Below are 12834 nucleotides of genomic sequence, written 5' to 3'. Positions count from 1 at the left end.
TTGCTGTGAATGTGCTGTGACTTGCGACACTGCCTCTGACCCAGGGCAGTGGACAAGGTGCAGGGATGACCCGTCATCAAGGTGGTGCTAAGATGGGAGGGAGGGTGGAGGGGAGTGGAGTGTATTTAGGGATGGAATGGGTGGGAGTGATTTTATGCCTTTTCCTTTTTGGCTACCTCCCTTGTAAGGGGGAAAAAGCCTTGGTATGTGTATGTGTAATATGCTTATTGTGATGCATCATCGTATGTCAGGCAGCTAATGTGCGTGCGAATATTTGACTCGTGTTGAAGAGGTTAAACCAGATTAAAAAAAGAAAGAAAAAAAAAAGAAAATGCATTTAGTCATGGTGTGGCCTCCTCCAAGCACATGTGCTAGAGTGCTCAACTTGCTAATGACCATTTTTGGCTGTTAAACTGTAGAAGTTTTCCTCATAAATGAAATTGATATATGATCATGCTTTTGTAGATAGAATTTTCATTTTGATTTCTTCCACAGGGTAGCTCTTGGCACAATGCAAGAGTTCCTGAACACATCTTGTATCACAAGCCTCAATTTTCTCCATGACACAGAGAATGGTTATCCTGACAGTAAGTGTATATTGAAGTACTCTGATAAGATATTTTACAGTTTTGTTATTACGTACAGTTGTAAGTCCAAGCATTTCTGTCACTTGTCTAAAGCATAAAACTTTCAACTCTCTTCAACCCCACTGGCACTTTTCCCTAAGCCCTGGCCGGGGTGATATTGACAAATAGATCAGAGGGTCTTGACAGGGGACAACTGAGGGTGAGCTGGATGGAAGGGGTGAATGTGACATTGAGCAAGAGGGGAATGTCTGTTAAGCAAGGAAGGGAGAAGGCAGGAGAGGGGTGAGTGGAGAATGGCTCTGTATAGATGATACTGTGATGTAAGGAAGGTAGGGGGTGGGGAGTATGAGTGATGTTTTGGCAAAGCCTGAAGAGATTTCTCCCTCTCTTCTCATTTTTCTGCATAATTGGACAGAGAGGGATAGTCACTGATTAAGTGAAGCAGCCTTGCTGTGGATGTGCTGTGTCTTGCTGCATTGTTTATGACCCGGGACAGTGGGCAGGACACAGGGATGATCCATCTTTCGTGAGGAGCCACAATGAGATGGAGGAAAGGGTGGTGGATGAGAGTGAAGTGGGTGGGAGTGGGTGCGTGCCTTTTGACTTGGCTACCTCCCTTGAAAGGGGGAAAAAAGCCCTTGGTGTGGTATATATATCTATATATATATATATATATATATATATATTTATATATATATATAATATATATAGTTTATATATATATATATATATATATATGTATATATATAGTATATATACAATATATATATATATATATATATATATATATATATATATATATATATATATATATATATATATATATATATATATATATATATATATATATATCCTGCGACACTGCTTCTGACCCAGGGCAGTGGACAGGGTGCAGGGATGACCCATCATCTAGGAGGTGCTAAGATGGGAGGGAGGGTGGAGGGGTGTGGAGTGTTTTCGGGGATGAAATGGGTGGGAGTGTTTTTGTGCCTTGTCCTTTTTTGCTACCCCCTGGTAAGGGAAAAAAAAGACTTGGTATATGTATGTATGTATATATATATCCACTATAAAGAATAAACACCGTGTGAGATCAAAACCTTTATTGGTACGACGTTTCACTTGTTACAGCTTTTTCAAGTACAGACATTGCAAACACTCAGCCTATACATACTCAGAGTGTTTGCCATGTCTGTACTGTACTTGAAAAAGCTGTAACAAGCGAAACATCGTACCAATAAAGGTTTCGATCTCACACGGTGTTTATTCTCACAGTCTTGTCAGCGTTTGCCATTGTGTTTCATACATACATACATACATATACCAAGGCTTTTTCCCCCTTTCAAGGGAGGTAGCCAAAAAGGGAAAGGCATAAAAACACTCCCACCCATTTCATCCCTAAATACACTCCACACCCCTCCCACCCTCCCTCTCATCTGAGCACCTCCTGGATGAGGGGTCATCCCTGCACCTTGCCCACCGCCCTGGGTCAGAAGCAGTGTCGCAAGACACAGCACATCCACAGCAAGGCCGCTTCATTTAATCGGCGACCCCCCCTCTCCGTCCTCCCTTGCATATAAGGAGAGGATGGGGAGAAATCCCTTCGGGCTGCATCAAAATTTACTCACACATACTACCCCACCCCCCGCCCATTCCTCCTCATGCAATCACAACATCATCCATATACAACCATTCTCCACTCACCTCTGTCTTCCGTCCTCTCCCTTCCTTCCTCAACAGACATTCCCCTCTTCCCCAAAGCCCCCTTCACCCCATCCATCCACCTCATCCTAGGATGTCCCCTCATGTTCACTCCCTCCACATCTGCCTTCCATACCTCTTTTACTAGTCTTTCTTCACTCATTCTTTCCATGTGTCCAAACCATCCTAATATTCTTTCATCAACCCTATCTCCCAGCTCCTTTTTCACCCCTGTTCTCCTCCTCACCTCCTCATTTCTCACTCTATCTAGCCTAGTAACCCTCACCATACTTCTCAGACACCTCATCTCAAACACAGTCAAACTCCTTCTTTCTTCTTCTCTTATGTTCCACGTTTCTGCCCCATACAGTGCTGTTGGCACAATCACTCCTTCATACAGTCTCCTCTTCGCATCCATTCCTAAATTGTGTTTCAACCATCTATAAAGTAATGACGTAGCAATCAAATAAACTTTTTATCCCACAGTCGGAAAAAGAAGACACTAATGTCGAACGTTCTGTATATTTCGATCACTAACTGTGACCCTCTTCAGCAGAATTTTGCCTTCCACTATGTATTCATTCTACTGAAGAGGGTCACAGTTAGTGATCGAAATATACAGAACGTTCCACATTAGTGTCTTCTTTTTCCGACTGTGGGATAAAATGAATTGCTTTAATGATGATACTGTAGGTTGTTATGATTACCTGTATCACCATTATCCTCATTTATTTCATTCATGGTTCTGTTTTCTTCCCATAGATCTGAGGTTAGAAGTCAAGGATTACTTGGAGAAACAAATGCGGGGCTCTTTAGCTCTTAAAAGGGCTGATCTTGTTCGCATTTCCTCCAGGTATAGTCATGCTTAACACTTTTTATTAGAATAGTATATTATTTTATTTTTTCTCCTTTCCTGACTAATCCATCAAATATAAAAATTTTGTACTTGAAAACTTATGTTAGTATTGCTTGGAACTGATATATGATTCAGTGTTTGCTGGAGTGTATTATGGTTTCTGATAATTTTTTACATGAAAGTGAATTTCATGATTGCCTTGGAATTGATGCATGATTTAGTATTCATAAAATTATTTTATGGTTTCAGGCAGTCTTATATGTTTAAGTTGTTTTATGAATAATAATTGCATCGCTACTTTATTTTTGTTGTCAGATTCAGTCGGCAACATAGAGTTTCTCGTCGCAAGATTTCAGTGAAGGGTACAATAAGAAGGTCTCGCTCAGTTTTTGTGGATGAAGGTAAGTTTAAATCCATATTTTGTTATTACTCTTACTCTATCAAGTAGGGGAGGGAGAGGGTATAAGATATGTTTGAGTGTTGTGTGTTTGTAAATGGATGTGGAAATGACACGGCCCAAAGGGATTTCTTCTTGTCTGCTTTGTATACCTCTTGAATACGTGAGGGGTTATGGTCACCATGCAGTGAAGCAGTGGGGTTCAACCAGTTTCAGCTGTTGATTCCTGCTGTGGAGGTGCTGTTTCTTGTTGCATTGTCTTTGACCTGAGCAGTGGGCATGGGACCAGGATGACACCTTCCTCCATGAGAAGCCAAGATGGGAGGGACAGTGGGTATGAAATGGGTTTAGGTTGGGTATTTGGTTTGACTGAGCTATCTACCTTATAAGGGGAAAGGGGATATATGGGTTAAATGTGTATGAAGTGGGTATGTGCTTTGACTTAGTCACCCCCATATAGAGGTAAAAGGACCTTTGATCACGTAATACCATGCATACCAAAGGCCATTTCCCCCTTGAGAGGGGGTAGCTGAATCAAAGCACACATCTACTATATACACCTTGAAACCCAATCAAACCTTTCTCTCTCATCACAGCACCTTGTGGAAGAAGAGATGGCATCATCCTTGTCTTTTTCATATTTGATCACCTCCTCAGATTATGAACTCTGAAAAATTTAGTTACAAATGGCCTTGCCAGGAACTCATTATTGTTGTTATAAGATAGATATCTGTTTTATTACTGAGCCCAATAAGTCCGATATTTTTTGGCCTGCAGATGCCACAAAGTGCAGTTACTACTGAGCAAATATGTCTGTTTACTGTTTATGAATATCCTGTTAGAATTGTGGGTAGATTTTTTTTTTTTTAATCCTTTGAATATAGTAATGCCCTTTCAGGTAAGAGAATTGTTTGTCATTGGCCAAAACAAGATCTGTTGAGGATGTCATCATTTTTAGTCCCTTTTGTGTACGAATGTCTTCCATTTCTGAATTAGATAATTTGGTATTAACCAGAGTGAAGTATGTAAAGGGCATTACTAGACTAAAGGAACTGAAGGAATGTTGATTTTTATCATTATCATTTTAACTCATTTTCCATATTTATCATCCTAGATGGTCAAAACATGGTGTTTTGTGATTATTATCTTATTAATAGATATAATGAGTATTCTTTCAGTATATTTGTAAAACTTTAGATAAGAGTTGCTATTTTACAGGGATCATTCTTAACCTTTTCACTACAGAGAAAAATTGTAGATTTTATTTTAACTTTGCCAGACAATTTTATTCTGTTTAAGAAAACCTACAATCAAATGATTTAAAGATTACTTCACTTGATAATTTCATTATTGAAAGGAGTTCATACATACTACGGGTTCTCATCAGGCAATTTGATTGAAGTGAAAGAAACCCTCTGCAGTCACAGGGTTAAGAATGTTTGTTTAGGAAAAGAAAAATTAATGGCTTTGGTTCTAAAGTTATTTTATATTTGCATGCTGAAATGCAATGATAGATGGCAATCTGGAAGCCTTTGCAAGATATATAGTTTTTTGGTAATGATATGGAATATTTTCAGTTGAATTTGGAATGGCTTTAGTTATAAGGTGGAGATACTTAATAATTTGTTAAATTTCAGTACAGTTCTTCAAGAACATTGAAGTTTGATTAACTGATGTAGACAGAATTCATGTGATCTGAATGTTTGTGAAATTTATGGATGAAATGCAATATTGAATTAGAGCATGAGGTTTTCTATGCTTTTGAACAAGGATTGGGAGAGTGCTTGAAAGTAGAGGACTGAAAGAAAGACATTGGCCTCAAAGTGAAGGAGATGGAGAAATTAGGTGAGATGAAAGGATGTCAGTGGTAAGAATGAAAGAAATACATGAAGCCATAGTTGTAATGACTGTTATGTATGGGATTGAGGACTGGATAATGAATACAAGAGAGAAAAGTCATGTGGAGGCAGTACAACTGAAGATATTTTAGATCTATGCATGGAATGAGGAAATATGATGAAGTAATAAGTAAGATTGATGAATGGGCTGGAGTAGAGTTGGGATTGGGAGAAAGGAGAGAACAAGGCAACCTTACATAGTTTGATCGTATCATGAGAATAGATGAGAACAGGTATTCCTGAGGATGTGCAAATCTGGTGTTAGGAATGAGAACATAGGGTAGACCAAAGAAAAGATGTATAGACAGGGTAAATGAAATTATGAGAGTTTATAGTCAAAATCAAAATGCACACAATATAGTGGAAGAGAGTGTTGACTTCAGTTAACAGCTACTTCCATAAGAGAGATACACTGAGGATGAAATGGCAATATCAACCACATACCTAACATCAGAGATGAAGGACAGCACAAACTACTAGAGGTATTGGATATAAAGGGTTTGATGGGATTTCAAATTGGAAACACATTTTTACTTGTGGTGGCTTTGGATATTCAAAGAATGTTGGGAATAGCTAGTGAATAAGGTGTACAAACCTTTTGTGTGTACAGTAGAAGAAGGGAAAGTTCTATATGATTGGAAACAGGCTCATAATTGTGCCAGTTTATAAAGGTGAGGACACACATTTGCTGAAATGTGTGAAAGATAGGTAGTCAAGGTATTTAGAATATGAAAAGATCCTGATGGAAAGGGTGAAACATATAGACAGGGTCAAGGTGATATAAAGAGCAGCAAGCTGGTTCCTAGCCTGGCACATAAGCTATATAAGGAGAGATGAAATGCATGAAATCTGCTAACATTGAAGGATGAAGAAGAAAGGTTATATGATTGCTATGTTTAGGTCACTAAAGGGGGAGAACTATGAATTAATGGCTATACAGTGTCATGAGGACAAATTGAAAAATACTAAATATCTAAAGGGTGTGAAGAAATATAGTTTTCCATACATATACATAAATACATGGAATATTCTAGAAGGTGATATAGCCCAAGCTGAATATAACAGTAGGTGTGATGATTGAATTAGGAGGGGGCAGAGAGTCTGAAGGAAGTGAAGAGTTCATGTATTCAGGTTGCACGTAGCAGGGAGTGGAGGAGTGGGAGGAAGTGGAGGTAGATTATAAAGCAAGGGATGCAGGTAAATGTCTTGGTGGAATGAAATGTGTCTTAGGAGATAGGTATCTGAGGTTGAACACAAAGAGAAGGCTGGAAGAAGGGGTGATTATTTCCACGGCACTGTGTGGGGCAGACTTGGAATTTAAAGGAGCCAGAAAGGAAGAGCCTAAATGTGTTTAAGGTGAAGTGTTTAAGAAGTATTGTGGGGGATACAAGTATGGATAGAGTGAGAAATGAGGAGGTGAGGCATTGAGTGGGGATGGAAAAGGAGTTGGCAGATAAGGTTTATCAAAGAATCCAAGGGTGATTTGGGCATATTGAAAGAATGAGTGAAGAAGGATTAGCAAAAAAAAATTAGGCACAGGTGGATGGCGTGAACTTGAGGGGATGTCTTAGAATGGGATAGATTGATGGATGGATGGATGGCTGGATGAAGGGGCCCTTAGGAACAAGGAGAATGTCTGTTGAACAACAAAGGGAGAGGACAAGACATGGGTGTGAGTAGAGTGATTGTGAGTGGACGATAAATTGATACAACCCAAAGGGACGCCTTCTTGTCTGCTTTGTAAATTCAAGTACTGCTGTGAAAGTTCTGTATTTTGTTGATTTACTTTCTGACCTGATTATTGGGTGTGGGACAGGGATGCTTTATCCACAAGGAGCTAAGATAAAAGGGAAAACAAATGAGTGTTATAGGTCAAGGGTGAGTGTATGCATTAGCTACCCCCTAGTATAAGGAAGAAAGGGCTTTTTGGTATATGTCTGTATTATGTATATATGATAATTATTGGAGGATAAAGTGATATAGCCCAAATTAGAAACATTCATGAATTTTAACCTAGGTACGATAATTTGAAAGAGAGACAGGACCCTATGAGCATTGCTCCTGTCCTGTATATTGTATGTCAGTTTGGTAAATGCAACCCCATATATAATATATATATATATCATAGAACAAATCACTTGTTACAGTGAAGTATTTCAAATAATCAATAAAGACTGGATTGATTATTTGATATATGTATATATATATATATATGTATGTATGTGTGTTTTCTTTTGTTTTTGTTTTAATAATATATACTGCCTTTGACCACACAAGGTAAGCAGGTGGTAAATGTTAGTAAGTTGTCTATACAGTTTTACTTGGTATTACCTATTGGTTGAACTTGTTTACAGTAGCTGATGCAAGGGGTCTTTGTGCAATGTCTATTCATGTAGTACATAATTATGATGTAAAGACCTTTTGGACAGTGTTGTTTCCAGTAGTGTAGTTCAGATAAGAGCACATCAAACACTTGCTCTGCTCAAGTTCATAACCTTTTCAGGGGCCATCAAGTTTTAACAAATTATCATTCTCCCTGCTACATATATGCTTTTGTAAGATCCTTGCTATTTAGCTTTTTGGTGAACTTTAAGGCAATTATATTTTTTATTTATTATTATCTTTTATTTTTTGTTTTTTATTCTTTTTCATATTCAATATTTTACTAGAATGTAATATATTTAATTCCATTTCATATTTTATGCAAAAAATTTTCATTATTTTGTAGCTTTCAATATGATATTTGAGAGATACAAACGAGTTAAAGGATTTATTTCAATACTTTTAAGAAGCAACGTAACTTTGTATTGAAAGCTGTAGATGGTTTTCCTTATTGCTGGCTATGTTACAAACCTTTAGACAGATTTGTAGGGTGATAGATCCATTTATATTATTATGCGCATTATATTCTACTGCTTTAGCTGCAGATACTGCATTTTACTGACCTTGTTTATTGATTTTCATTGCTTTTGCTTGATGAAGAGAGCAAAAGCTTGATTTTGTATTATGTACACTTCCTTATCGATACTTTTTTTCCCTGAAGCTGGAGGCACATCCTATGGAATGACATTAGGTATCGGTGTTGCTGTTGTAAATAGTATTAGACTGATTCACACACGAATGTTCTCAGTTGACACAAGTGTTGCTTAGTTCACTAATCACTCAGAGGTGTATGGCTCCCTTTTGCATTATGAAATCCAGTTGTGTGGAGGAAAGCAGTTTTGCTTGGCAAGAACCATTAACTTAATAACATGACTTGCGTTGTAAATGCTTCAAGAGGTTTTGTTCTTTGTCATTTTCAGGCTTATTTTGTCTGTTATTTGTTATTTGTTATTTGAGAATGTGCATGTTGGTTATGCTCTGCATGTGGTCCAGGTTGCCAAACCCTATATTTTGTTTAGTTTTTTCATAAAAGCAACTAATTGCCAAGTTGTCCTTGTTACCTGAGTGGACATGGATGTGATGTAAGAGAAAACAAAGATACTTAATGTACATACAGAGGTAGCAGTTTGCAGCAGTGGACAGAAATAACTTATTTTTTATTTTTTTGGTGCAAAATTGATAATGAACAACTTTTCGATTTTGTATCAGTATGTTTGATCACCTGTGCCATTTTACTTGCAGTATGTGTCAGACCTCCATTAAGCACACAAAGTTCAGTCACCTCATGTTCGGGTATGTTGTGTCCAGTTGAGAGTAAGGCATCTGTGCTGCTGTAATATCAGTTATTAATTCTTAATGTACCAGTATGCTAGATTGCTTCCTGCTCTCAGTCCTTGTCATCAGTGTATACATGATATCTGGATGTTTCAGCCTTTGCTAGCAATACAGCGTGTGATTGAGATCATTACTTGTGTGTGGATTACATGGATAGGCTTTATGATGTTTCAGCAGAGAAAAGTACACATGTCTGTCACTAAGGAAGGCATGGTCTTGAATTTTATGATGTATAATGTGTGGTGGACCCAAGGGGTGTCAGAGGCTGTGGTTGGAAACTGTGGCAGATACCAAAATGTGTCTCGTACCTAGATTGAAATATTTAGTTGAATTGTAAGTAAGCTAGGTATGAATGTAACCATCTAGAAATGTCAAATTTAGTTTAAAAGGAGGACCATTGATTAGAGCATTAAACGATGCTGTGTATATAGCTTACAGATTTGAAATTGTAATCTGGATGGTCCAGAAGTAACTCCCAAGAAGGTAAAAGTGTATACATTTAGTTAGTGGGTAGCTGTATAGAGGGTAGCAGCATGAAATGCATGATAGGATGATATGACTTCTTGAAATGCCTTCAAAGCATACTACCATATCTTTATCAAGTAAGGCTAATTGACAAAAATTGCTATTGCCTTTAATATCTTGTTTTTACTTCTTTCAAGTTCAACTAAATACTCATGTGCACTGTTTCAGTGTTTGTATAATTAGAATAAGCCACTGAAGTAAACCAGAAATTTAAAAGTACTCATTACATTGTGTAGGTAATACAATTCTGAGATTATTAAATAATTAAAGGATTAGTACAATGATATCCCAGTGATCTGGAAAAACAAACATAATCCCTATACTGAAACCAAACTGCCAGAAGACCCTGCATCCTTTAGACCCATCTCCCTCCCTCCCTCCCTCCCTTAAGATGGAGGTAGCCAGTCAAGGCATGGACCCACCCACCCTCCACCCATCACACTCCTATCCAACACCCATTCATTTTCCTTTTTATTTCAATTCCTTGTGGATCGTCCCTGTCCCCCACCCACTGCCTGGGTCAGAAGCAATGCAGCAAGACACAGCACCTCCACTGTTGGCCAAACAGCCAAAGGTGGTTTACCCTCTCCAATCATGAATGGTTAGAGAAGACAGGAGAAAACAACACCATGTCAGTTTATCATTCATTCACAATGTTCTCCACTCACACCCATCTACCCTCTCCCCTCCATGCTCAGCAGACACTCCACCTACTCAAGGCCCCCTTCACTCCGTTCATCTGTTTCACTCTCAGTCTTTCCTTCAAGTTCACCTCCATCCAGTTACACCTTACTTACTCTTTTTGCCACTTCTTCACTCATTATTTCCATATACCCAAACCATCCCTATCTACCAACTCCCTTTCCCCCACTCTCCTCCTTATCTCATTTTTCATTCAATCCATCTTCATAACCCCCACCATATTTCTCAAACACTTCATCTCAAACTTGTTTAGATTTCTTCTTTCTGCTTTCTGTACATTTCAAGTTTGCCATGTACAGTGTGCTAGGCACAATCACCCCTTCATATAGTCTGTTTTTGTCCATCCCCAAACACCTATTTCTCATGACAATTTTCATTTCCCCAAGATATTTACATGCTTCTTTCACTCTATAGTTTACCTCCACCCCCATTCCATTCCCTGTTATTTGTGCCCCAAATATTTAAACACTCAATTTCCTCCAGTCTCTTTTTGAAGACTTATCCCCTACTCACTGTCACCATTGTTCATCTCATCACTTTACTTGTACTCGCATTTACTTTCAGTTTTCACTTCTCATACACCCTCCTGAACTCCATCGCCCTCCCTTGACCCAGCCACAAGCACAGTGTCATCTACAAACAACACCTGACTCGCCTCCCACGCCCATCCACTCTAGCTAACCATCCTCTGGCCATCACCCTCCCTCATCTGATAAGAACCACACTAGCATGCCTGCACTCAGGACATCATCCAGCATTAAAATAGTACCAACACAGAAGAGTTTGGGCCACAGACTCAAACTGCCCCAGATACAACCACCTAGCATAGGACATAAGAACATCTCATACTACAGTGCCTCACACAAACAATCCCTTGACAACAACACAATACGTATTCCCTAAGTGACTTATGGTACCACCCAGATGTCATTGCTGGTTACCAGAAGGCCACAGGTCTTCTACAAGAAACCAGGGGCAGCAGATTGATTGATCACTCTCGCAGTATGTGGCTGTTGCTCGTTACCTGAAGGCCACAGGTATTCTGCAAGACAGACCATGGACAATAGATTGACTGATCAATCACCCTCAGATTTACCACCCCAACCATGGATATGTTGAACAACCATATTGACATCACACAATCCTAGCACAACTGCACCTTCACCTCAAACCACTTGCTCTCACCACTTCCAACCCTAACATAAGCCCTACTTTTCACATAATTTTTTTTTACTCTGTTAACAGTTTTCCCCCTGTCTCATATATGTATATATACATATATATATATATATATATATATATATATATATGTATGTATATATATGTGTATGTATATATATGTATTTACCTAGTTGTATATTACGGGAAGGGGAGCTATGCTCGTGGGGTCCCGTCTTCATTTCTCACTTTATCTAAACAATTTTTAAATTCATGTATTGTTTTTGCACACACCACTTTCTCATCTAACTTGTTCCAACTGTCTATTACTCTGTGTGGAAAGCTGTTCTTTTTCAAATCTCTTCTATAGCTGTCTTTTTTTATTTTCTTTCCGTGTCCTCTTGTATTTCTGTCATCCCATTTTATCAGATTCTCTCTATCAGTAATTTCTATGCCTTTCATGATTCTGTAAATAGCTATCAAATCCCCTCTCTCTCTTCTTTGCTCTAGTGTCTGTAGTTCAAGTTTTTGTAGTCTCTCTTTATATGATAGTTTTGAGAGTGTTGGTGCCAGTTTTGTAATTGCTCTTTGTATTCTTTCAAGTTTTTTTATACATTTTTTTGTACTTGGTGACCATATTGTTGCTGCATATTCTAATCTTGGTCTTATCAGGGTGATTAGGATTTTCCTCACCATTTCTTCATCCAGGTATGTAAATGCCACTTTGATTGTTCTTATTAAATTATAAGTTTCTCCAAAAATCTTATTTATATGTTTTTCAGGTGACATATTATTCATAACAATGACTCCCAGGTCCTTCTCATTTTCTACTTTTTTTATTCCTTCTTCTCCCAAATTATATGATCCTGTTATTCTGTTTTTGCTTTTTCCAAATTCCATTATACTACACTTTTTTGTATTGAACTCCATCTCCCACTTCTTACTCCATTCCTGTACTTTATTTAGATCTCTCTGTAGTGATTCACAATCTTCTTCAGTTTTCACTCTTTTCAGTAGTTTTGCATCGTCTGCAAAGAAGCTCATATAGCTTTCAATTCCTTCATCCATATCATTAATATATATAGCAAACATTATTGGGGCCAGGACTGTTCCCTGCGGGACACCGCTTATTACTTCATTCCATTTTGAGTGTTGGTTTCTTATCACTACTCTCATTTTTCTTTCTTGCAAAAAGTCTTCCATCCAATTTAGTAATTTACCTTGTATTCCTCCTTCAGATTCTAGTTTCTTAAGCAACTTCTTATGTGGTACTTTGTCAAAAGCTTTTTTTAGGTC

General features: G+C 38.1%; 1 protein-coding gene across 12 annotated transcripts in view; it reads left to right on the top strand.

Moving 5' to 3' along the window:
* Positions 1-12834, top strand: part of LOC143038960 (putative phosphorylase b kinase regulatory subunit alpha) — a 163518-nt gene that overhangs the window by 71911 nt on the left and 78773 nt on the right. For 7 of the 12 annotated variants that reach the window (XM_076208788.1, XM_076208786.1, XM_076208784.1 and 4 more), the window contains 4 exons: positions 496-587; positions 3048-3138; positions 3457-3542; positions 9061-9111. In XM_076208788.1, coding sequence (XP_076064903.1) covers positions 496-587; positions 3048-3138; positions 3457-3542; positions 9061-9111 — 320 coding nt within the window. Of the gene's footprint in view, positions 1-495; positions 588-3047; positions 3139-3456; positions 3543-8479; positions 8510-9060; positions 9112-12834 lie in introns of all 12 variants that reach the window. The other 5 variants (XM_076208781.1, XM_076208785.1, XM_076208783.1 and 2 more) reach the window with 5 other exon arrangements.

Source organism: Oratosquilla oratoria, chromosome 25 (assembly GCF_046742065.1).
Source record: "Oratosquilla oratoria isolate Oo_2021 chromosome 25, ASM4674206v1, whole genome shotgun sequence".
Classification (NCBI taxonomy): Eukaryota; Metazoa; Arthropoda; class Malacostraca; order Stomatopoda; family Squillidae; genus Oratosquilla; species Oratosquilla oratoria.
Note: the sequence above shows the minus strand (reverse complement) of the source record. Positions and strands in the feature narration are given on the sequence as shown.